This window comes from Columba livia, chromosome 11, assembly GCF_036013475.1.
Source record: "Columba livia isolate bColLiv1 breed racing homer chromosome 11, bColLiv1.pat.W.v2, whole genome shotgun sequence".
Classification (NCBI taxonomy): domain Eukaryota; kingdom Metazoa; phylum Chordata; class Aves; order Columbiformes; family Columbidae; genus Columba; species Columba livia.
This window is the reverse complement of record NC_088612.1, coordinates 18894372-18919494: the sequence shown is the minus strand read 5'-3', so window position 1 is coordinate 18919494 and position 25123 is coordinate 18894372. Positions and strand designations below refer to the sequence as shown.

The 25123-nt window shown below is 40.6% G+C and overlaps 1 protein-coding gene across 2 annotated transcripts; it reads left to right on the top strand.

Annotated features, from left to right (window-relative positions):
• Positions 1 to 1653: 1653 nt before the first annotated feature.
• IREB2 (iron responsive element binding protein 2) lies at positions 1654 to 24333 on the top strand. 2 transcript variants are annotated; one of them, XM_065076211.1, is made up of 22 exons: positions 1654 to 1874; positions 3185 to 3274; positions 6444 to 6609; positions 7763 to 7900; positions 9806 to 10027; positions 11680 to 11749; positions 12945 to 13128; positions 13640 to 13779; positions 14602 to 14773; positions 16095 to 16195; positions 16649 to 16765; positions 17939 to 18098; positions 18946 to 19081; positions 19772 to 19856; positions 20464 to 20620; positions 20902 to 21026; positions 21317 to 21421; positions 21659 to 21801; positions 22392 to 22539; positions 22628 to 22750; positions 23266 to 23451; positions 23922 to 24333. In XM_065076211.1, exons 1-22 carry the CDS (start codon positions 1856 to 1858, stop codon positions 24030 to 24032), a joined length of 2898 nt encoding a protein of 965 aa, XP_064932283.1. In that variant the 5' UTR covers positions 1654 to 1855; the 3' UTR covers positions 24033 to 24333. The 2 variants fall into 2 exon arrangements, with proteins under 2 accessions (XP_064932283.1, XP_021138976.2); XM_021283301.2 differs by lacking the exon at positions 1654 to 1874 and adding an exon at positions 2235 to 2545.
• The last annotated feature ends 790 nt before the right edge of the window (positions 24334 to 25123 follow it).

Sequence of the window (25123 nt, the reverse complement as noted above, 5' to 3'; positions counted from 1 at the left end):
TGGAGAAGTGAAATGTACTGAGCCCCAGAAATATGTTTTGAAAAGCAGCTTCCATGATACTGGAACATTGGGTTCTCTATGATACTGCTGTGGAACACGGACCTGAGAGCATTATTTAGCTCTTTCTATTCACCTCTTCTTCGGTAAGACACTCCCATTTATTGATATAAACAAGATGCCACACGTAAACAATCCGCTCAGAGCAACAGGCAGCGTTTGGCATCTTGAACATGCTCTGCACGGCTGAACGAGGGAGCTGCTCTGGACACATCTCAGCCGCATCCTCCACCACCTTCCATCCAACCCAGCTCCTTCAGACTGCCGTCTCCAAAGACACGCCAGGCATCGCTGCCATCTGCTACACGTAGAAAGACGCCAGAGCTATGGTTGCTCATACAGTTTTGAGTGTAACTTCTGCAATCAGTGCATCAGGTCATTCTGTTGCAGTTCAGGAAGGCGATGGCAGTTTAAATCAAAGCAGAAGGGAAGCTGGATTGATTAAAGGCCAAGCTGCAGACATCTTCTTGGTGATCTTTGCTGCCTGAGCCTGCTGGTGGGTTCTGGCTGCATTAGTGTATAAGCCCTAGATATTATCTGTGGTTTACACCCTGGTGAAACTAGTATTGCTGGACTTGGTCACCACTGTGTGATCTCACGTGCTGCCACCATTGCACTGAAGATCGAGACAAAAATAAAATCGTATCATCCCGCTAAGACAAAAGATCATTGTTTGAGAGCAAGGAAAGAAACGCTGAAAAGGGAAAAGTGCTTCCCAAAGAAATCTAGCATGAGAGACTAAGCCCAGAGCAAGGTTAATCACATGTGTGTGACAGGACAATGCCACCATGGCCTTCCACCGCTCCTGAGGAGCAGCTGCTACATTCATGTGTACTGTGGTTAAGTTATAAAAGACGAACCCGTCATTAACCAATTGACACGATAAATACTTTCTGACCACCTGCAAAACGAAGGGATATCGTTTAAGTTTTAGATCCTTCTGCATGACAAGAGGGAGACAGAAGATTAAGTAGTAACGTTGTTTAGAAGCAGAGTGCTTAGTTTATAGTCAACTAATAATAGATGTAAGAAAGAAACGGAGCAATTATAACTAGCATAATCAGTTATTTCTTAGTATGGATGTACTGTATGTCAATATTTTCAAAAATTGTAATGCATATGTAATAATTATGTGAATATAAGCAATACAAGAGCGTCTAGTCTGTGGAGCACTTATGGAGGACGATTCCCAGAGCTCCCCAGCGCTGCCTATAATGAATGCCACTTATTGGTATAATTAACTCTGCCATTTCCCCGTCTCACCCCCAGCCCGGGCTGGGACATTGTCAGTGCCCTGCGCCACGCATCGGCTCACGGGGCAGTTTAACGCTCTGGTGCCCGTGTATCTCCTCAGTGTGCCCCCGGTGCTCAAGGCGCCCCGCGGACCGTTAGGCCCGTGCCAACCGCCGCCACGTCACGTGGGGCCGCAGGTTCCTCGGGCAGCGACCAATAGGAGGTGCCCGCGGCCACGCTCGCGCAGGGGCCGCCCCTGGCTGGAAGCGCTTCCCCGGGGCAGCTCCGCCCCCGCCGCGCTCGTCATGGGCCTCACAGGTATCACGAGAGCAAACGGCCGCCCGCACTTGGCTTCTTCCGCCCTTTCCCTAAAGCCTCGCGAGATCTCGTGTCCTTTCCTTCCGCGAGCGGCGGGAGGCGCGGGCAGTGCTGCTGAGCTCTCGCGAGGTTGCGCTGACGGAGGCGGGGCGCCGGCCGCAGTCTCGCGAGAGCTGGGGCCGCCCCGCCCGGCCGCGCTCCCCCCGGTCCCGCTCCCCTCCCCGCAGAGCTAATATGGTCGCCAGCGATGGACCCTGTCAGGCCAGGTCAGTGCGGGCGGGCCCGTCGTCGCCCGCGGCGTCGCCTTCGGCCTCGGCGGCCGCCGTTATCCCGCCCGGCGGGACTCCCGCGGCCTGAGCCGTCCCCTGGCCCCCTCCGCACCGGCCGGCGGCGGAGCGGGCCCGGCCCGAGCGCGGCCCCGGCGCTGTGAGGCGGCTCCTGCCGCGCTCTCCTCTCTCCCTCCCACCGCGCTTTGTGCGGGAGCGCTGCCCGGCACCGCGGCGGGCGGGAGCGGGGCGGCCCCCCCGCTGCTCCGGGGCATCCAGCGCCAACCTCCGGGCCCGTTACCAGCCCCGCCGCGGCAGCCGCTTTGTTCTCGGCGGTTCCGGGGCCCGCCCGCTCGCCGGCGGCTGCCCGGGGCTCCGGGCCGCGGCTTTGGGCCCGCCCCGCCGGGCCTCCCGTTATTCCTCACCACCATTTTTGTCCCTGTTTCTCTTCTCTCCGCCGCAAACGCTGCGGCGGGCGGGGAATGTCATGCCCGTAAAGGTCCCTGCTCGTTGGGCCGAGGCCTAAACGGTGCTTGGCTCAATTTGGGGGGCCGTGCTAGTTGTTCGGCTGTTGAAGTGGCGCAGGTTTTGTTGGGTGTTGATGATGTAGCACTTGTTTTGCCACGAAAGCGTAACTGTAGTGTAAAATCAAAGCAAGCAGCAAACAAAGGGTAAGTGTTCTGCTGCGGACCCAGCGTCTGGTGTTTGTGCTCGGTGATGTCAGAACTAACACCATTTTCCCCACTGTAATCTGGATTTTATTTCCCTAGACTTTCACTATATTAAGTTCTTTAGGTCTGAGGGGGTGCATCATTGGCACTGTCCCTTTAGTTTGCTGGCAATTGCATTAAGGCATTCTTGTTGTGAGCTGCTACTTCTCAATAAGTTACTTATTCTCTCCACCTAATAAGCTGTAATGAGATTGATTTTTGTCTCTTGTTTGCGTGTCATTAGCCAGGCACTTAATGCTTTATGTTTCTACTATATTAAGACATGTATCTCTTATCTGAGTTGGTGAGGTGCATTAATCCTGTTTTGTAGATGGTAAACTGAGACAATAAAGGTCAAACGTGTTCAGGTGCGTGACTGCTGATTACTTGCGTGACCTGTATGTACCTAGTGTTACAGTTCATCTTTGTCACGCATCTACATCATTACGTGTCTCAATCCATATTATGATGTACTTGCAGTCCTAGAGGAACGTTATTTTTGGTAAAATCAGAAATAACAAGCTGTTCTTATGAGTCCTCTATCGGTACTCAAACCTTCTGTTCTCTTACGGCTGTAATTTTTTTTACTTTTTCCCCCAGGAAGCCCTTACCAGCTGGTAATTGAAGCATTAGGAAACTATCCACAAAAGAAGTTCTACAATGTCTCGAAGCTTGGAGGCGCCAAGTATGGTAATGAAGCTTTTCAGTTGTTTGTAATTAGGGTGGTACCAGGATTAAACATGCAGCACTTACTGCTGTAAAATGTTGGGAGATGCAGTTGTGACTGTGTGGATTCCTAACAGGTGTATTTGAAGTATTACAATTTTCTACTCTGTTGTTGCTTTATGAAGTTAGTAGATGGTAATAACTCATGTGGCTTTTTTTTCCCCTAAGGGAGAAACTGTAGGTGTTGCTGGAGTTCTCAGCAATATTCCGAATCAGAATAATTTCTCTTTTGGAAAAAATTGAGAGAGAACTCTTGTGTAATACCAAAAATAAATATAGTTTTTACTCTAAAATTTGTATTGCTTCTTGGTGTTCCAGTTTCACCCCACCAAGCAAATTCAGACAGTGGGTAATTGTATGTTTACTAGAACATAGCTTCTACTGCAATTGCTGCAGAGAAGTGAGGTTTTATGGTGTTCAAACAATTGCTTAATCTCAGTATGTTGTTAGTGTGTAATGTATCACTAAGTGGTAGGTGCCAGAAAGACTTTTATTTGGTCTCTGTGTCTGGCTGCCTTTTAAAAAATAAAGTGTGTGCACGTCTGATGGGAATGGGGAATACATATAGATGGAGAGGGCTATAGATCAGTGTCAGCTGCAACAGGCTTTACTCTTGCAGGTAATCAAAACATAGTCTTGTTATTTTTTTCCTTTCATGGTAAACTCCTAAAATACTTTACCTGATGTACATGTTAAAGGTATTTGTTTTTTTTCCAGTTTTGCTGTTTTGTAATGTCTGATTTACTCTCCTATATTCAGAGAATTTGTGATGTTTCTTAACTAAAAATTACCAGTGACTATTTCACTTAAAACCCATATTTGACAGCAGTAACTACTTTTCTATTGTTTGAAGTGAAGAACGGGGAACTAATGCACAGTGGCTGCTGAAAATTCCCTGTCATAGCTGTGTGCTCTTGCAAATTTCAGCTACTTGTAAAAATGAAGTTAATCTTTCAGATAAGCACATGAGGAAGAGGTAGAATGCTTCTGTTTGTGGCTTTGCCCAGGAAGAAGCAGTAGTGTGGTAGTAACAAAACCACTCAGTTCTACAGGAGTGTTTTGAAGAGCCTCTTGATAGGTGTGGAAGTACTAACAGAAGATACTGCTTTCTGCTAAGATGTGCCATAAAGCTTGGAGTAGCCGTGGATATTCCTGAAGATACTCAGAGAAGGAGCCTAAATAGACTAAGAGTGTCCTTGTCTTCCTATAGAAACTCCTCTGTGGAAGTTGGAAGTGTCATGGGAGCTGCATATTAGCAATATATAAAATAAAGTTTAAACACAATGCGGGGCAGCACTGATAGCAAATCCAGCATCTGGAGTCCCTCATTGCATTTGCTGCTAGAACATTAATTTTGGGTTTTGCCTGTTTGCCCTCTACCTGGGGGCTTCTGACTGTAATCTGACAATAAGTGCTTGTTTAGGTTAATCAGATTACTAATGTAAATGTTAATTGATTTATTTGCCAATTTGCTAGGGAGAGTCTGATTTTCTAGCCTGTAAAATAGTATTCAGTTATGGGGAAAATGGTAGCTAGAAAGACCTGAGAACGATTTAGACCAGGCTCTTGCTGGGATGAGAGTTAATTTGGAGAGCCTTTCTCAACTGAGCTCCACAAATCTGTGAGAATGGAGGTTCCACCTCCTCTCTTGATCCTTTGCTTAACCACCCTCCTTGGGAAACTTCTTTTTCCTTGTATGCAGTCGCAGTGTCCCTTCCTGCACCTTGTGACTTTTTCTGTCACACTTCCCCTTCTCTGCGGTTCCGATGAGGCTGTGGATGACTGCAGTTATCTCACTCGATGTTCTCTCCTCGGGCGAGCAGACCCGTGTCTCTGCTGTTCTTGTGTGCCATGTGCAGCAGCTCCATAACCATCGTGGAGGTCCCTTCACTGGGCATGATGTCATTTGTTGAGATCTCTTGGATCCTGAGAGGCCCAAACTACACAAAGTGTTGGGGATGTGAGTTGCTGGTGCCTAAGAGGGAGAAGCCGTTGCTGATGGTTGCCGAGCAGCACCATGGACAGTTTGATTTATCACTGTGTGGCTGCGCTGTGTATTACTTGTGATCCAAGAAAAAGTGAAACAGTTTTTTCTTTGGTAACTTGGCTTTTAAATAGAGTGGTGGCATTATAGCCGATTAGACATCTTTGATGTTGTTCTTATATTGTTTTGAGTGACTTGTCTTATTAGACCACAATGGATAATATCTGAGAAAGACATAGGCAATGAGAACAGAGTCAGCAAATCCTATATTAATAGTTTGCAGCCAAACCTCTGGATTAGGTTGAGACCACCAAATTGGACTTTTTTGGTAAAGGCTGAACTTAATTGTTTCATTTTCTTCTTCCAGCTAACTCTTATCTTCTTATAAAGTCATTTGCCTGCTTGAATGGTACTGAAAATAATGGGGAGAAATGTGACTTAATATAGATTTGTTTGTTTGTTTGCAGTGAATAGTGACATCTGCTTTTTTTCATTCTTGTTTCCAGTTCCCTAATTTTTCTTTGTGCCAGAACGCTGCTTCTAGTCAATACCTTAATCCAGATCAGTAATAAACTAACTAAAGTTGTACTTAGTGAAATGTCATTCTTTATTTTTTGAAGTGTGTTTAATTTTAGAGCACATAGCAGAACAGTTTCTGGTCTTCATATCACTGGTCATTTAAAAAAAAAAAAGGAAGAAAATATTCTGGCTTTAGATGCTTTTGGCTTGACATCTCAAGTAATGAAATGTTGAAATTCACAGTTAAAAAACAGTTTTGAATATTCTAACTGTTGCTTTTCCTCCACTCTGATCACTAATCCCAGCTCCAGATTCCTTGCATCTCTCTCCTGCCAGCATAGCATACCTTCCTAAATGTCGCTGTCATAACACGGTGCAGTCAAGCCATTGGTATCTTCTGTCCAAATCCCATATAACTAATTTTCTGCAATGTATACATTGTGCAACTCGCTGTTCCATATTGAGTAATGAAGATCAAACCCACCACAACTGGAAAAAGTGGGCTCCTGTAGTTCTCATCCTTCCAATCCCCAACAAAGTGGAATTCTTCAGAAATGTGAGATTGTAACTTTTAAAAAACTACAGAAGCTGAAGGTGTTGCACTAATTAAGTCACTTTGCTTTACCCTAGATACTCTGCCTTATTCCATACGAGTGTTGTTCGAATCCAGTGTCCGTAACTGCGATGGCTTCTTGGTGAAAGAAACAGATGCTATGAACATCTTAGACTGGAAAACAAAACAGAATAATGTCGAAGTGCCCTTCTGTCCTGCCAGAGTTGTTCTTCAAGACTTTACGTAAGTGTGTGTGTGTATGCCAAAAGCTCTGAAGTGATCTGTGTCAGCTCACAGAGCTGTATGTACAATTCTTTACCTTGAAAACAACTAGCACTTGGACTTCTGGTGCTGAAGTACCTCTCTTTCTCAGTAGAAACCTGTGTGCTGCTTCTGCTGTCCCGTAGGTTCCTCAGGATAATTCCATGTGATGCAAGGACAGGAGTTGTTCCGTAGGGTACCCTGGTTTTAGCATAGGTTGTTGAGCCTGGAGCTGTTGGCCTACTAGAAACGCTTTACATGATAAGAGCCAGAACACAAATGGAAGTGGTGACATTTTGGCTGTAGCCAGATGGCTGACACTTTGTTGAAATATGTAGGATTCTTGCTTGAGCTAACTGAAGATTAAATATTGCATACTCCACAAGTATATGCAATCCAATTGAACCCCTGAATAATACATATATTTTAAAAGTCTCTTAGGATATTAACTTTCTTTATAATTTGAGTATGGCGTAGCTAAAAGGACAGCCCTTCAGCAATTTGAAAATATTACATTTAAGCTGTTTTGCTTGTCAAGAAGTGAGATAATTTAAAAAGGAATTGTGATATGAATAGTAAGAGGTAACTTCTGCTTAGTAAGTTAAGTCAGGAAGATTTATATACTACTGTGTTGTAAACTTTGTCCTCAGTTTTGTACTTCAGGTGCACTTATCTGTATAATAGCAACAAGAATATTTTTGTAAAATGCTGTGAGCTTCAGAAATGGCGGCTCTGTAAGAAGAGTGATAATACATGTTAAAGTGTTAAAATGTATGGCACAAGCATTGTTTGCAGAAAGGTTGTGTTGTAAAGAGACTAAGCATCTAAAAACTAGTTTTGTAGTGAAGTACCATTGCACTTCAGGTGAAAGAGAAATGTAATTCTTAGGTGTTCCTATGTTCTTGTTTGGTATGTTCAAACATGCTGTTGCTTGTTGTGACTAAGTACCAACTCCATTAATTTATAAGATGTTTCAAGTTATTTAAAATTTAGATAATAGAATAGTAGGGGTTTATCATCTGAAATAAAATTTAGGTAGATCTAGACTTTAACTTTTTAAGTTTAAAAGAAGCTTGTATATTTTAGTGAATTAATGTCCCACGTTGTTATACTCTTCTGGTTTTCTGTCTGCTAGTGGAATTCCAGCAATGGTGGATTTTGCTGCCATGAGGGAGGCCGTGAGGAATGCTGGAGGAGATCCTGTGAAAGTCAATCCTGCCTGCCCAACTGATCTCACCGTTGACCATTCTCTGCAGATTGATTTCAGCAAATGGTAACGTACCTCATTTTTGTGATGAACCAGACATTTTCATCTGATACTGAACCATGGATTCACTCTGGTCTTGGTACTATCCCATCAAATTATTTGGTTTGTGTGGATCCCTGAAACTGGACCTGGTGAGTATTGGAAAGAGGCTGCATAAAAATGGGTAAAATAACACTCCTGAAGGAGAGAAAGAATGGTTATGAGGGGTTATGGAAGAAGCTGACTGGCAACCCAAATTTCAGGCAAGCTTGTAATTTTGCTTTATCCTGTTTTTACTGTTAATGTTGAACAAAACTTATTTTTAACTGTCTGCCTTGTCACAGCTCCAGAGAAATGGCTTGCAGTCCTACTGGACATGCTGGAAGACTGTCATTTCAGCCCATAGCTTGTGACTTCCTTTTTTTATTATGGGCCTGGATTTTACAAGATATTTAAAAAGGCTGCATGTGTTTGCAGAGAGAAGTGTACTTGTAGGAGTATGTCTGGAAACATATTAGGGCTGGAAAACTGACAGCCTGGTTTTCCTTTTCTGACAGGCAGTGATGTGATGAAAACAGCCTGGGGCTGCCTTTTGCTAGAAACAATTCTGCAGAAGAGGAGAAACTGGAGTTTTATTCAGTGTTCGCTGAAGTAAATAGTGCAGCTGACCTCCACCTTCTCCCCTGCCCCTCCATCGTGGAGCCTTTCAAACTCATGCACAATTGTGTGAATTGCTTAAGTTCTTTGGGAATTTTAAAAGTTAATGGCGATGGGTGTATGAGTCATTTCTGTAGAGCTTCCAAATACAATAAAGGGTTTTGGTTTGGTTAGGATTAGAAGAGTGAAGAGCAAGAAGCAGCAAATCATTTGTTGTGTTGCATGTGTGGTGGTTCAGTTCTGTGGTCTGTCCATTCTCGTGCCTGGAGGGACAGCTGGTCTGGTTGTGGTTAGGCTGACCTGAAATTATCAGAAAGACCAAGTGTTGGCAAGAGGTCTCAACATGCTGCTTTGTCATGATAAGTCCGGTTTTTGTAGTTTCACTTTTGGAAAGCTTACAGCATCTTGGCAGCTGCTGCCCCCTGATAAGAAACCTTTCGCTACAAGGTGGTTTGTGCTGCTTTTGTGTAGCTTCCATCTCCTGCTGATCAGAGGCTGCTGGACTAAGTGGGATTTAGACAAGGTATCCTCTGAGGCCATGCAATAGCCTGCAATTTGATAACTATGTATCTTTCTGTGTTCCTAAAGCAGAAGAAAGCAGTGGCTTTAATTACATAGCAATGATTTGGTAAATATTGAAATGTAAAGAGTAATTCATTTTTCACAAGTTTTCTTTGCTCTCATGCAAAGACTGAATATTGTACGAATAGACACTAGTGTGCTATATGGTCTTTATTTAAAAAAAAATAAAAATAAAACCCAACAACTTCTGTGTATGATTGCTGTCTGACTTGAATAGCGTATAAAACTTATCTGAGCCTTTGAGAATTTTATGAAGATACATTTATTTCCTTGAGAAATATTTGTCTGTGCTTATTCCCCTGTGTATCTAACAAAACATGTACAGTATAGTCTTAAAAAAAGAAACATGTTCAGCAAATCCACATTTTGGATGAGGCCCTACCCATGCCTTTGAAGTTTAAAACCCTGATTTTAGCCTCTGCAACATTATTTATAAAGATTTCTGGTCTGTTGTGAGCAAATTGAAGGAGTCATTTGTCTGGTATTAATCTTTCAGACAATCCAGTTCTTTTCACTTGCTTACTACCACACTACTTTAGTTATCTAAGCTTATCCACTTACAGTTTACTTTGCAACAGGGTTTTAGTAAAATAACTTCTTTTCCCAGATATCTGCTGAAGGGATTGGGGGGAAAAAAAAAGGGAAGACACAAAATTCCTTATGTCTAACTTATTCTTCTGTTTAATGTTACAGTGCGATACAGAATGCTCCAAATCCTGGAGGTGGAGATTTGCAGAAGCCGATGGCAAAGCTTTCTCCCCTCAAAGTACAGCCTCGGAAGCCGCCTTGCAGGGGTCAGACGGGCTGCAAGGGGCCCTGCAGCACCGGGGAGTCGAGTCGCAACTCGGGACCATTTTCTGCGCAGATCGAGAACACGCCCATCCTCTGTCCTTTCCATCTTCAGCCCGTGCATGAGTATGAAAGCTTCCTTTTTCTAACTATTTGCAGCCTTCTGTGTTGTTAAGCGCTGCCTGTGACAGTCCATAGACATGTGTTGTTTTTTTCTAAACATCCTTCTGTACTCTTCACCTTGTGCTAGAAGGTCTGATATAGCAGATTTGAATTAGACTACAATATTTTTTTGGACCGGAAGGCCTTTACTAAGCACCGTGCAGGTGGCCAAATGTGTGACTCATGGTTGTGATTTATAAGTTAAATTTTGATACTTCCCTCATTCTTTACAAGGATAACAAAACATGGGAGTAATCCTTTGTATGATAAGTAAACCTCAGTGAATAAATCAGTGAGGTACTGGTTTATTTCCGAAAGCAAATTTTAGTTTTTTTGTGGGAGCTCTTCAAAAGTCTCTGGTTCTTAAAGAACTAGGAACTAGCCTATTCATCATTGTCTAGCTTCTATGGAATCTCACAGTCCATCTGTCATTGAGTTGAAATTCAGTGTATATCCTGCCTATTTGCAAAGGCCCAGGGGAACCTCATTTATCTGCCTCTTCCTGATTTTCAGTATTATTGACAGATCATTGGGTACCATTCCATCTATGACAATTACATGTAATCATCCTCCTCTTCCAGCTGCCACCTCTTTTCTCTGATAGACTGTTCAGAGCCCTTTCTTCCTGTGATGGACAGGTGTAGAATTTAAAAGCTGATCAGATCTGTATCTCACAGTGATATGGGGCTGATTGTCTTGGTAATTTTATGGATATGCAAATACTGGTGCTTAGTACAAGTGTAGGGATGCAGAATTAATGATGTTTTCAGCAGTATTGATGTTTGTGGCAGCAAACCAGCAGTGGTATTATGAAGCTGCGGCGTGAATGATGACTGTCCCCAGGGGCTTGGCAAAGCCGTAGTACAGCCACTAACCTTCTGACACTGCAGAGAAAGGGAAGGGTTGTGATGTGAAATACACCGCTAGGAAATTGGGGACTTCTTTCCTGGTACAAAGCAAGTGTGTTCCTGTTATTGTCCACCTTCTCAAAGCAGAGGTGGCTCCTCTGAAATTGTGGATTACTTCTTTATAATGAGTATCAATATCTTAATAAATAACACTAGTTAAGAAAAGAGGGTTCACTTATGAGAGTGTACTTACTGATGAGTACTTTAGAAAGAAAAAAATGTGGCTTGGAGGCAAAAAATACAGAAATGGGGGATAGTTACTGTTGCCCTGATGCTCTACTCAGCTGGTAAAGGGCTGGTGCTGAACATGGAGGGTTATTTTTTACGTGAACTACTGAACATCTTTATTCTTTATGATAGTTGAATTTCAAGGTGTGCGCTCTGTAAGACTACTGAAGAAAAGAGCTTCTGTGTATTATAGTATGTGCTTGGAATAGATCTCTTAAAATGAATCTTTTTGAGATCAAATGCTTTAGGCAAACTATACCTCGAATGAACGTGTTCTCAAGCACAGCGCAGATGAAATCAGTTATTTTTCACTGTTTACAGAAAGCTTGCTGCAAGGAAGGAATTATCTTTGTTCTAATAAACCACTTCAAATTTTGCCGGAGGCTTAAGTGAGTCTTTCATCAAACAAGCAAAAATAACACATTGTTCCTCAGTAATTTGAAATAATTGTGACAGTGTTTGTAAACTTTATCTTCCTAGGCCTGAGACAGTATTGAAAAATCAAGAGATGGAATTTGGCAGAAATAGAGAGAGGCTTCAGTTTTTTAAGGTATGGTTGTGTACCTGTGGGCCTTTTGTTGTGTTTTGGTTGTTTAAAGAGCTTGCTCTGTTTGTCTACCAGTGTTCAGGTTTGGATGATAAATTAAATGTAATCATTTGGAAAGGTCAGACTCTCAAATGTGAATTTAATATGGGAACAGAAAATTGGCTAATAACATGGTTTATGTCTTTAAAATTTGTTAGGCAGCAGAGGTTCTAAATCTAGGTGTTGCTTAAAGAGGAGATAATTTTTCATAATTTTAACTTGAAAACATCTGTGCTGTTTGATTTGGTTCTTGTTAGTGTGAAGACAGTGGACAAAGTAGATATTAATGAAGCATTAATCTTTTTAATGCTTTTTGATGAGCTTAGTGCCTTAGGTCATGCAGAGTTTGGGGATAAAAGGTTAGTTTGCCAGTGCTTCTCTTACAAATTTTGCTGAGGCTGGAAGCCTGAAGAGAAGCCGATGTTGAGGTGTAGCTGCTTTCCAGCCCGGCAGTAGTGCTGGTAAACTTGTGTTTAATGGCACTCTTGTGTGGGGAACAGTGGCTGCTTTGTTGCTACTCATGAATCTGCAACTTTGGTATTTCATATGCAACTGCTAATTTAACGTGGTTTGGGAATCCGATGCAATGGTATAAAAATGTTTTCAAATTGGTATGTTAGGTGGTTTACGTCTGAAAGGTGCAAATTAGCTTTTACATTATTAAAGAAGGAAACTGCCAAGCTGAATCTTCTTACAAGTTTCCACACCAGCTTTTTTAAGTCTAGCATCCTGAGTTTGCGTGTAGCAAGACACTTTTCTAAATTGTATCTTCCAGGAGTGTAGAACCTAAACTGAATTCTGCTCTAAGTACAAGTGCTTAGGTTCTGTTCTCTAAACACTGGTCTTAGCTGAGCTTAAAATCAGTTGTGTGTGCTGGAAGGAAAGGGATTGATGCAGCCCTGCTTTCGAAAGGTAGGTATGAATTATTGATTCAGCCTTCAGCAGGAATGGAATGAATGGGTTTGTTGATGATTAAGAATGTATAGAATCCAAGGGGATCGCATAGCTCTGTTTGACAAATGACCAAAACCCACTTGTGTAAATAGCAAGTACTGTTTTATTGCATATTAGTTTTGTTATTTTAGTTACGTTCTAAGAATTTAATATACCTTTGAAAACATACAACTCTTTTTTTTCTCTCATTTTGGAAAAATTACAGTGGAGTTCAAAGGTTTTCAAGAATGTTTCCATAATTCCACCTGAGACTGGAATGGCGCACCAAGTTAACTTGGAACATTTGTCAAGAGTTGTTTTTGAAGTTAAAGATTTCCTATATCCCGATAGTGTGGTTGGCACAGATTCTCATACGACCATGGTAAATGGCTTGGGTATCTTGGGCTGGGGTAAGTATGCTCAGAGCAACTCGATAGTACTTTGAAAGGTGTTGTAAAGCATTACTGAGAAATACTGACTTCCCACTGGATATTTCTATCTCAAGCATAACCAACTCTGTCTTGAATTCTTCTTCACAATGTTTTTTGTGTCTATAAGTAATCTCAGCTAACAGTTCTTTACATTCAGAAACTGCTTTTTGTAATTTAAAGAGAAAATAGCCAAAAAACTATTGATATTCAAATAAGAGCTGTTTGTGCATGTGTTGTAACATTTGTATGGAGGTTTTCTTTTGGAAAGTTAATTTTAGATATAAAGTATTTTCTGGTTGAGTGTGAAGTCTAACTTCAGCAATAGTCTTGGTTTTATTTTTCTTGTACAGATATTTAACAGAGAACTTCTGCATTTCTTGCTGTAGCATTTAGGCTTAATAGAAAGAGATGTACTAGCTTTTTGGGACCTCAAAATATGTAGCCTTGGTTACTTAAACTGATAAAAAGCAACCTAATGTTGTCCTTGCAGGTGTTGGGGGGATTGAAACAGAAGCAGTGATGCTGGGGATGCCGGTTACCCTCACTTTGCCCGAGGTGGTGGGGTGTGAACTGACAGGTACCGCCAGCCCACTTGCTACATCCATAGATATTGTTCTCAGCATCACGAAGGTGAGTGGGATGCCTTTTCAAACAAGGCAAAGTTTGTTGTGTGTTCTGCCGGTGATGTTTGAGAACTGAAGTAAATGCTGGGAGTATTTTTAGAATACCTTTGATCACAATAGTGCAGAAAGATACAAATAATGTCTAACCATTTTTATTTAATAGTCCTCAAAGTAGTGGTGTATGTTTTTCTTTTTTCCCCTCCATATTCATTTATTTATAGGCCTTCTTTCACTCAAAAAGGATTTAAAAAATAAAAAAGGCCAAGAATGTGTTCAGGGTTGGGGCAGAGGAAAGAAGCCTGTTTCCATTTTTCTCCAGCGGACAGCATGTAGGCTTCTTCTCTAGCTCAGCAACCTTTTCCAGATACCTTTTTTGTTCCAAAATACTCCTGCAAGACACAAGGCCTATGTATGGCTGTAAGCTGGTGTAACTCAAGAATGTGTTTTCTGGAGACAGGGTTTTACCAGGATGGCACAAAGTGTCCCTGCTGTAGTAGGTGAAGAGCCAGTGTTGAAGCATCGAAGAGCTGCAGTTGCTTTGAAAATCCGGTCTTCTTTCTGGCATGTTTGAAGAAGTCTGTTCCTGACTAGGAAGTCTGAAGAACTGAGTTGCAGATGGAGGTGTTTTATTATGTCAGCTTCCAGTGTAGATTTTTAGAACCCAGTATGTTAATGGGGCTTGGGGTTTGGTGTGGTTTTTGCAGATGTGAGTCTTAAGGTTTCAGCTTTTTGTTTTAAACATTCATGACTTGCTAATTGTGAGTTGTGGCAACAAACGTTGGGTCCATTGTACCTTTTCACATAACAAATGTGTGTTTTTTTTACACAGCATCTTAGGCAAGCTGAAGTTGCTGGAAAATTCGTTGAGTTTTTCGGGAGTGGAGTTTCCCAGCTGTCTGTAGCAGACCGAACCACAATCGCAAACATGTGTCCTGAGTATGGTGCTATTCTGAGCTTTTTCCCTGTTGATAATGTGACACTGAAGCACTTAAAGCATACAGGTAAAGATGAAATTAAAACAAGGATTAATTGTAATAGTGTTTTAGAGATGTGGCGATATGTTCTTTGCTTAAAAGTCCATAGTTCTTGAACAGTGTCTTTTTTCTGCAGAGTTCTGATGTAGATTTAATGTATAAAATTCTGCTGTATAGTAACAGGCTGTGTCATACTTGGCTGCAACTTTCATCCTGTAGAATCTCATTCATCTGAGTAACACCTACCACACAAATTGTACTACATGTTTACTGTGGGCTAGTTTTGTGGGCCACTTAGTTTGCAGCATTCAGGTTTGAGTTATTGACCTGCTTCATTGGCACCAATGTTTTCTTGTGGCCTGTTTTGCCTCCATGTATCCCACGTATTCCAGTGAGGCTGTAGCTTTTACATGCGCAATGCTGGTGTGTGATAGCTGACCTCCCCCTGAGCTTTGTGCCCAGTCTGGTCCAGTGGTCTAATAGCTGATTAACTGACAGCATGTTATTTTTCAACATCGTGAGTCCTTGTTGTTGAAAGCATAGGTAAACCTTTAAAAGAAAAGTACTAAGGCAACTCTCACTTATATTTTGAAAGTGTATGGAAAAGAAGTCTTAATATGAGATGAATCCCTTAACTACCTGTAGATTCCCTATGAAATCAAAATCTAAAATAATTTCTAGAAGTGAGTGAAGCCAGAAAACAAATCGCAACATGTTTCATATTACTTTTTCTTCTCCTTGGAGAGCATTATTTCAGGCTAGGCTAGAAGGATGTCAATTATTTATCAGGCTACTGCAAACACAGAAAACCGTAGGGTAAAAGATAGCAAAAAAAAAAAACACATTAGTAAACCTTTCTGACACTGAAATATGTCACTTTTAAATATGAGTTAAACATTTGTAATTTAATAACAAACATGTTTTTTCTGTTCAGCGCAGAACAAGTGAAACATTTTCTAACAGCTGGTAATGCTGGCTATTATCAACTAAGCATGTGATCTGTATTGAAAGAGTAAATCTTAGAAAAGCTTTACAAACTTCAGGGACAAATCTGTAAATTTAGTTAGTTACAATTGCTAGAGTTGGAACAGCTTATTTTGTTCCTTGCTATGAGGTGAAAAAGTTGAGCTCAAGTAAAGAAAAAAAGTTTTTAAAGTATTTTAATTTACGTATCATTCCCGAATAGCTCCTGGAGGTTGGGTGTGGGAGTGGTGTGCATTGAAAAAAAGTACTTTGGATGTCCAAGGATGTATTTCATATGCTTGAAACAATCTTAAAACAAAAAACACAATTCTCAGAAATTAATTTTTAATGTGACTTTTCTCATGTTTGCGATATCCTTCCAAAGGTTTTGACAAGGCCAAGCTTGAGGTCATGGAAGCATATCTTAAAGCTGTGAAGTTATTTAGAAATGATGAGAGTTCTTCCAGAGAACCGGAGTATTCCCAGGTATGCTTGGAATGTTTCTGTATGTTTGATTCTCATAATAACTAACTACTGCTGATCTAATTCATCTGTCTCTGCTGTGATTTGCATTGCTCTAATAAAAGTTGTATTTATTAACTCACAATTTTGAGAAGCAAAATACAGAGGGGATGTGGGAAAGAAGGGAGAAGGACAGTAAATGTTGGCTAACAGATACTAAATTCCTCTTGCTGCTGAGTGATCAGGTGAGTTTCATGGATGGTAGGAAAGTTAAGGATAATGTTAAAACACTTTGGATAAGATGACCAGCCTTTTACCGTAGGCAGTCTTGAAAAATGGAAGGCCAGAGTTTTATTGTCTCAGAATGTTCAAATGTTAAACAAAAGAGGTTCTGGATGTCTCAAGAGTATGTTCAATGTAATGTTGAGCTGGGATTGATAACGCTTGCCTTTTGTTTGTTTGTTTTTTTTTTTTAAGGTAGTGCAATTTAGTCTAAGTTCTATAGTTCCGTATGTCAGCGGCCCCAAGAGGTCCCAAGACAGAGTGGCTGTTAATAACATGAAAAGCGACTTCCAAGCCTGCTTAAATGAAAAGGTTTGTACAACTGATGTACCTTCAAAAGGTACTTCCTGTGATTCTGTGGATCTACATGAATGAATGTTATGTTACTTATTGCTTTCACACCTGCTGAGCCCTCTTTATTGCTAAGTAGACAGTTTATCCTGTGGTATTTTTTTTCTTGCTTGGCAAGTGTCCTGGGTCTAGTAGCTCGTAAATCATAGGTGTGTGTGTCAGGAACATGAACTTCCAAGAATCCTTACTTTCACACTTTAGATTGCTAGGGAGGAGAACCTTAAGTCATAAATAGCATAAGCTTAGGAAACATTTTCTCATTTTCAGAGTGTTTTAAACAGCTGTTTTACTTAATTTCCAAGCCAGAATTACCGTAAGAAAAGAATGCTCATCATGTCTTAAACGAGGTGCAGAAAGACTTCCAAGATTTGTAGCTAATCAGTGTTCTGAGTTCTTAACTTAGCAAGTGATTTTTGCTTGCGGCTTTACTTGACAGAGGACATGTTTTTACTCTGAAGGTGGTATTTTGGGTTAGAAATATGCATAAGTATCTAAGAATGCAGCTAATAGAGGAATGCATCTTCATTTGTAGTGTTTTTAATTAAAGTCAAAGGCTGGCAGGAGTATTAGAAACATTTACACTTAAACACTCTGTAAAAATTCTTTCTGTTGGTTTTGGCATTTCTGACTCACAATGAGGTGTGTAATACAGAACAATCAATTGTGGTAGAGGGAGAAATCATAACTGATCATGGCTCAGAGGATGCCCAAGTGCTGAAAAGCTGGAGGGTGTGAAATGTTAATGGACCTAGTCTGCTTTGAGTTATAATCCTCTTCCAAGTAAAATATCACTTCTGATTTTAATTCAGAAACCGGTATTGTACAGAATTTGGCATCTACTCGTAAGGGGTTCTTCTTTTGTGTGCAGCAGGAAATGATGGTGTGATCAGCCGTGCGTTTTCACTGGCATTTGTTCACAACTGTTGCAAAGTTAAAGCAATTACACAGAAAGAAGGATGAGACCTCTGTAGAGGCGGAGAGAGGCATGAACTGAGGGCTACTTTTGAAATCTCTTCAAGGGTTCCTAATGGGACAGCTGAGTAGTATTTTTAAGATGAGGATTCACTTGGTCTTGCTGTAATGTCGTATTTGCTCTACTGTAATAACTGCTGACATGTATTTTTTGTCATCTAGTGTGGCGTTAAAGGGTTTCAGATTGCAGCTGAGAAACAGAATGACATTGTACCTGTTCAGTATGAAGGAAACGAATACAAGCTATCTCATGGCTGCATTGTCATTGCTGCAGTGATCAGCTGTACAAACAACTGTAATCCCTCTGTCATGCTTGCTGCAGGTATGTTGTGACTAGTGGCAACTGACTGCATCTGAATGGTGTTCCTCTGTTTACACAGCCTTTACCTTCACTTTTGTAGGTTCTTTGTAATGATTTGACCTAAAGATCTGAAACTGTAAACGTTTGGCCTTGTTTTATGTTCTGGAGTTTATATAATGAAAGCTACTTTTCAATAATACAATCTCAAAATTTGTGTCACAAAGCAGTGTTAAGGGTGGTAACTACAAAATATTTACATTTGGTAGTATTTTAACAGGGAAGCAGTTGTAGGGCACTGTTATGCACATGGTGACACTGTTGGTGCAGGAGGTGGCCTTGAGCTCTGGTGCCGTCCTGGGTGACAGCAGCTTGAACTGTAGTTAGCTGCAGAATCTGGAAAGAAAATCCATATTGTTGAACAATTGTTCTGTGCCTTAGCTACTTGTTAAGGAGTATGTGCTGTACCTTTGCAAGCTGCATACAGCCTTCCTGGAACAATTAACCCTCCCTCAGACCTTGCTTTCTTCCTTTGAGGTCCCCTGTGAGCAAGGCAACCTTCCCTTTGAGGTTGTGTGGCCTGTAGTAGAAGAAGAATAAATGAATTTGCACTGTCAACTAGAACATGGGAAAGAGATTTTTCTTATAGAAAATAAAATTGGTATCTACATTATAGGAATGAGAAGAAAAATCTGAATGGTGTTGTTACGAGTTAAGAAACTTTATTCAGGAAATAGTTGCTTGAATAACTTAATAAACTGAAGGTCTAGTCATCCTCTGGCTTTTTCTTATGCTTAATTTAACTAAGGTAGCATCAGATAGATGTTCTTTCAAGGAATACACAAAACAAGCCGTGTCTCTTTTTTGGTAGGACTCCTGGCTAAAAAAGCTGTTGAAGCTGGCCTAGTGGTTAAGCCCTACATACGAACAAGTTTATCACCGGGCAGTGGAATGGTTACACATTACCTCAGTTCAAGTGGAGTATTGCCGTACCTCAGTAAGCTTGGGTAAGTTGTGACTCCTACTGCAGCTGTTGTTTGAGGAAAATAGTACATGTGGATTTTATCCAGGTTGATAAATGTGGTTACTGTTCATTTGGTTTGGCCATTTCTTAACTTTCTAGATTATAATTTCAACTACTTGCTGACTTGAAGTTGTTTTACTTAGTCTTATTCCCACCTTACAATTTACTATGTGCAGATCTCTGCCTCAGAGCGCTCTTATTTTCTGTAGCAATCTACTTGCTTATAATTGCCTTACAAGACAGAATACACTTATTTATGTATTCAAAAAGTGGAAGCTGGATGTAAATGTGTCGGGGCAGTCTGTTTTAGTCTTTTCTTAACGTTGCTGCTGTTGTGGGTTGTTTAGCATGTTTTTGGTTGCTTCGTAGCAATAACAATTAGATTATGTTCGTAATTTAGCTGTGCTCTGAAGGGTGGTACTGCCTTTGCCATGACTTAGGGAACTAGCAACATCTTGAGATATTTTTGACTTATCTTGATCGGTTGCAAAAATATTACCTCATATATTCCTGTTTGCATCAGTGAGATGTAGTGTCTCCTGTTCGCTTCCTAAAAAGTCTGATTGTCAAAGGAAAAAATCATCTTAATGATTGCTAATAAAATAAAAAGCTGGTTTGCTATTGAATTGTGATAATTTAATGTGCTACTTGATTGGGTTTTTTCCCTATGTAGGTTTGAGGTGGTTGGTTATGGGTGTTCAACCTGTGTCGGTAACACTGCCCCCTTGCCAGAAGCCATCAGGAATGCAATAAAACAGGTAAAGCTCTAAGGCTTGTTGAATACAGACGTGGTTCTCACCCAGTTAAGTGATCAAGAAATACAGGAACGTGTGCAAAATATACTTTATTGTGGGCTTGGACTCTGCATGATGTTTTTGCTCATCTGCATGTCAGAGGGAGACCACGGTGATTCCTTGCTATGTAAAATAAACATAGTAAATAGTATTTGTAGTGTAGAGATATAAATTGCTAGATAAATACATAGAATCTCATCTTGTGGAGGATGCAATGTGTAGATTTTGTATGATAAATGAAGAGGAGGGTTTTCAAGGGCTGTGTGCTTGAGTTATTTTTAACCCATAGCATTGAAAGAGCTGCAGCACTCTTTTCCTGTGAAGCAGAAGAAAACTACAAGAGCTAAAAGGCAAGAGAGGAGTTCACTGAAGTGAGTGCAGAAAGTATCAGAGGAAAGGAGGAGAAGGAGAAGGGGTAGCAGGAGAGAATGAAATGCTTTTAAATGGAGGTGTTAGAATGAACATTTGAAGTGGAATGCTAAAAGTACATCTGACTTAATCAACAAAAAATAGCACAGGCTGTTGAAGTACCACCAAGTCCCAGGAAAATACATATGGGTCTGCCTTTCAGGGTGACATAATTGCCTGTGGAGTGTTGTCTGGAACAAAGAACTTTGAAGGACGTGTCTGTGACTGTGTCCGTGCCAACTACCTTGCTTCTCCACCACTTGTAGTTGCTTATGCTATTGCAGGCACTGTTAGAATAGACTTTGAAACCGAGCCTTTGGGTAAGTATTTCTTTACATCTTATATTTCTGCATCTAATGCATATGTAGAAGAGGTTTCTTAACATGCATTTCAGCATACAAGACCAGTATATTTGAAGAGAAAGCACAGTCATATTTGGCGTTGCTTTTAAATAAAGCAAAGTACCCACTTAACTGATGAAATTATTTGTGTATCTGGTACTGTCTCTGAAGACCTGAATATATGCATATTCTAGAATAAATATCAAGTCTAATATTTTATTCTTCAAAATTACTATGTTCTGTTTAAAACTCTTAATCAGGCACTGGCTTTGATGGCAAAAGTATTTACTTACGAGATATTTGGCCCACCCGAAAAGAACTTCACACGGTGGAGGAAGAGTGTGTGATATCATCCATGTTTAAGGAATTGAAAGAAAAAATGGAGGTAAGAATGGTCTTTTGTTCTACATAACTTAAAGCTGCAGTGAAATGCAATCTTTATCATATCTTCCAGTTGAATATCATTGGTTTGTCAGTTATTTCCGTTACTGTGAAGGGGGATTTGATTGAGATGGGTACTTGTTTTAAATAGTGATTCTTCAGTAATATCCAATAAGGTAACTTGTATAATACAAATTAAAAAGCAAATCACTGGTAAGTTTTTTTTTGTTTCAGAATGTAAACAGTTCATAAACCAGTTTGTCTGTTCTTTTTGGTTAACTTTCTTTTTTGTAGAAAGGAAACAAACGATGGAATTTACTGGAAGCACCTGAGTCAACTTTATTTCCCTGGGATTTAAAATCTACTTATATCCGATGTCCTTCCTTTTTTGATAAACTTGTAAGTATGTTGGCTCTGTCTACCAGATTATATGCATTATGTTAAAGCAAAGGAATAACTATTACAGTAAAGCTTTAAGTGTATTTCTCAATCTTTAAAATACTATTTGTATCTCTGGAATGAGTGGAGCCTGTACATCGGAGTGCCTTCATATATTGCAGATATGTTTTCTTGGAAGAAAAATGTATCTTATTTTTGTTGTTGTTGTTCCCCCCAATCCCACCCCTTCCCTTTTAGGCCAAAGAACCAGTTTCACCACAACCGATTGAAAATGCCCATGTCCTGCTCTATTTGGGAGATTCTGTAACTACAGATCACATATCCCCTGCTGGAAGCATTGCCAGGAGCAGTGCTGCTGCAAAGTATCTGACCAACAAAGGGTAAGAACTTCTCACATTAAACAGCTTTAACTCTAACTGCTTCATGTGCCAAGTAATTGATCGGCACAGTTGCTTTCCTTTAGAGATGCCTGTCTGGATAAAGTGGAGATTATATGTGAATAAGCAACGTAGTAACTGTTACTGGTGTTTGTAAGTAAAGAGTGAATGGGCCTTTAATCCCAGGATGGTCATGTTATTTATGAGTGAAGCTCTTGTTTTGGCACAAAGCTTGTTAATAAATATGCTGGCACAGGTAAGAGGATTAGTAGAGAGGCTTGTCTCCTGTGAGACAATTCTTGAGCTAGAACAGTCTCCTCATAGTTCTTCTGTAAGTACCATTCTGCTCAAAGCACTTTAAAACAGTCATAGAAAATCAATTTAAAATGGCACTTTTCCTTATGAATAATCCAGCAATGATTTGCACACCTTGTTCATCTAAAATGAATACATTTGTTGGATGAGTAGTTCTTTACATCTTGCACTGAAAACTTAGAGATGCTGCAATAATCACTGTAAAAATAATAATATTGTTTTAAACCAAGTAATCTTTAAAATAACTGATTCCCTTTAAAATGTTATTTCTATTCTAGCCTCACACCTCGTGAATTCAACTCTTATGGAGCTCGAAGAGGTAATGATGCTGTGATGACAAGAGGTACCTTTGCAAATATCAAGCTTCTGAATAAGTTCATAGGAAAACCAGCTCCTAAAACAATTCACTTCCCATCCGGACAAACGGTAAAAATACATTTGTTTGCATAACTGCTCTGTAATTGTGATGTGGAGTTAGAACTCACGCAGACTGTTTTGCTTTGTTATTCTACAGCTAGATGTGTTTGAAGCAGCGGAGCTGTACCAGAAAGAAGGCATCCCTGTAATTATTCTGGCAGGAAAGAAGTATGGACTGGGTAGCTCAAGAGACTGGGCTGCAAAAGGGCCTTTTTTACTGGTACTGCTGGTTTGTTTATGTTTGGAGTGTGCTTTTGGTTTGTTTTTTCTGGAAACACCTAAAAACATATGGTCTAGCTTGGGACATGAATATGTTTAGAAACTCTCCTCTATCTTGAATACAATTTATTCAATTAAATTAATTTATCTAGTGCATTTGATCTCTGCGGAGTGTTAAGTATCTAGCTATTGGAGACCACTATCCACTCATTCAGCATACAGCTGGGGTCAGCCGTTATTCCGGTGGAGCAGTGGAAGCAATGACGTTCAGTCTGGGGTCTTCAGCCTACAGCGGGGTCACCCTCTGTTGTACAACTCCATTTCGTGCTGGATGGGCCTGCGCTGCCCTCTTTGATTTCATCCTGCTGTAAAGCTAAAAGGTGTTTCCTACTTGCTCACGGGACTCATACAAAGCACCCTCTTTACTCTTTGGTTTGAATTGCAAGGTTTTGGACATGATATGATATTTGAAGTTTGCTTTTGCATTTTCCTGACTACTGTACTTTCTTTTTGTAGGGTGTTAAAGCTGTCCTGGCTGAAAGCTTTGAGAAGGTCCATAGAAGTCAGCTGGTTGGCATTGGCATAGCTCCACTTCAGTTTCTTCCTGGGGAAAATCCAAGTGTGTTAGGTCTCAGTGGCAGAGAGCAGTTTTCTATATTGCTCCCTCCAGAGCTGTCGCCCGGAATGACTTTGGATATTAAGGTATCTTTGCAATTCTTTAAAAATTTCTCTGAATGTACTGATGATTGAAAGCACAGAAAGAAAAGTGAAGCCTGAGGGTTGAAAGGAGGAAAAAAATTAAACTTTAAGCTTACATTCAAAGAGAATTTAGTCTTGCCTGAAGTTTGTAATGACTATTGGAGTTTCCTAAAGTACCGGTACATATGTTCTTTGTAAGCAACTTTTTATGCCACCTGAGAGTGTTGATTGTTCTTTTGGGCATTGTTTTCCCCCTCTTTATTATCAATGGAGTTGTAGCTCCCAGCTGGATCTAAGCTGTGCACTAAAATGCACCTTCACTCTGCTCCCAGCACTGTCTGGGGCTGCAGTGCCTGAGAAGCGGGTTGAATTTACTTGTGTTAAACAAAACTTGGGGTTAGAACCTTAACCAGGAATAAGCAAGTGAAAGCAAAACTCTTAACTGGTGTTTCTTTTTTGCTTTTGTTTTGAAGACAAGCACTGGAAAAGTATTCAGCGTGATTGCCTTGTTTGAGAACGAGATGGAGATAACATTATACCAGTATGGTGGAAGCCTAAACTTTGTGGCTCGAAGATTCTTATAGTAGCTACTGACTCTATGGGTACCTTGCATAACTGGTAATTCTGAAAATGCCTTGTGTGAACCCAGGAATCTGTACTGTGGAACTGCAAACAGTCCTAGTGTGCTCAAAGTTACTTCGTCCATGGATGTAAAAGATTGTGAATCATTGTAACTGCAACAAGATCCTTCCTGATTTTAAATAATATTCTAATGGTGCTATTGAACATTGCTAAAATCAACATATGTATTGTGGCAGAGAGCTGTAAGTATGGAGGGGATGTTTTATCAGACCATTTTGTAAATAAACTATGTGAAATCTGAAACTGATTGTGCTGAAGATTATTATGCAAGAAGATTTTCTGCAGTTGTTTCCACTCGATTTTTGCACCTGTCAATCTGTGTACTGCTGTTTGCTGGTTTAAGGATAGCAGATGGTATGGAATGTTAAAGGCCAAACAAAAAGAGAGGTTTTCTTCATCCAGAGCTTAAAACACATATTCAGTTTTTAATTTCTTGGTCTTTAGGTTACAGGCTGAACAAAAAGCAATCTGTGTGAGGCCTGTGGTACCCTGTATCATGACTTTCTGACCTTTATTGTGGGATTATATTTCATCCAAATCCAGATTTAAAACTGCTCATGCTATGAAATACTGTGTGCTTAGAAGTATGGATTTTTTCATGAGAAACATCTCTGCATTTAAAAAAAATGCTCACAATTATTTTCTTCATGCAGGCCAAGTGTAGTGCCCCAGCTTTCTGGCAAGCTGCAGTGTCCTTTGATTGAAGTTTGTGATACCTGCTTCGAGGGATGCAGTATGTCATTTGACATCAGTTTTTACTGTACTGTCTGTGGTATCATTAGACAAAGTACCTCCCCTTAGGATTTCAACCTTTAAAAATCTTGACCCAGATCTATTAGGACTGTTTAAATTCCTCTGCTGCAAATACAGCCCGTGTCTAATACATTAGACTTGCTTGTCCATGTTGAGTAGCCGAGGTGGCTGTACTGCCTTGAATGTTTTCTCATGTGCTGTTGGTTACAGCTCTTCCAGACAGGCATCAGGTTCCCCTGCTGAGGATCCCACAGTACTGAACAAACCTGGCTCTGACACC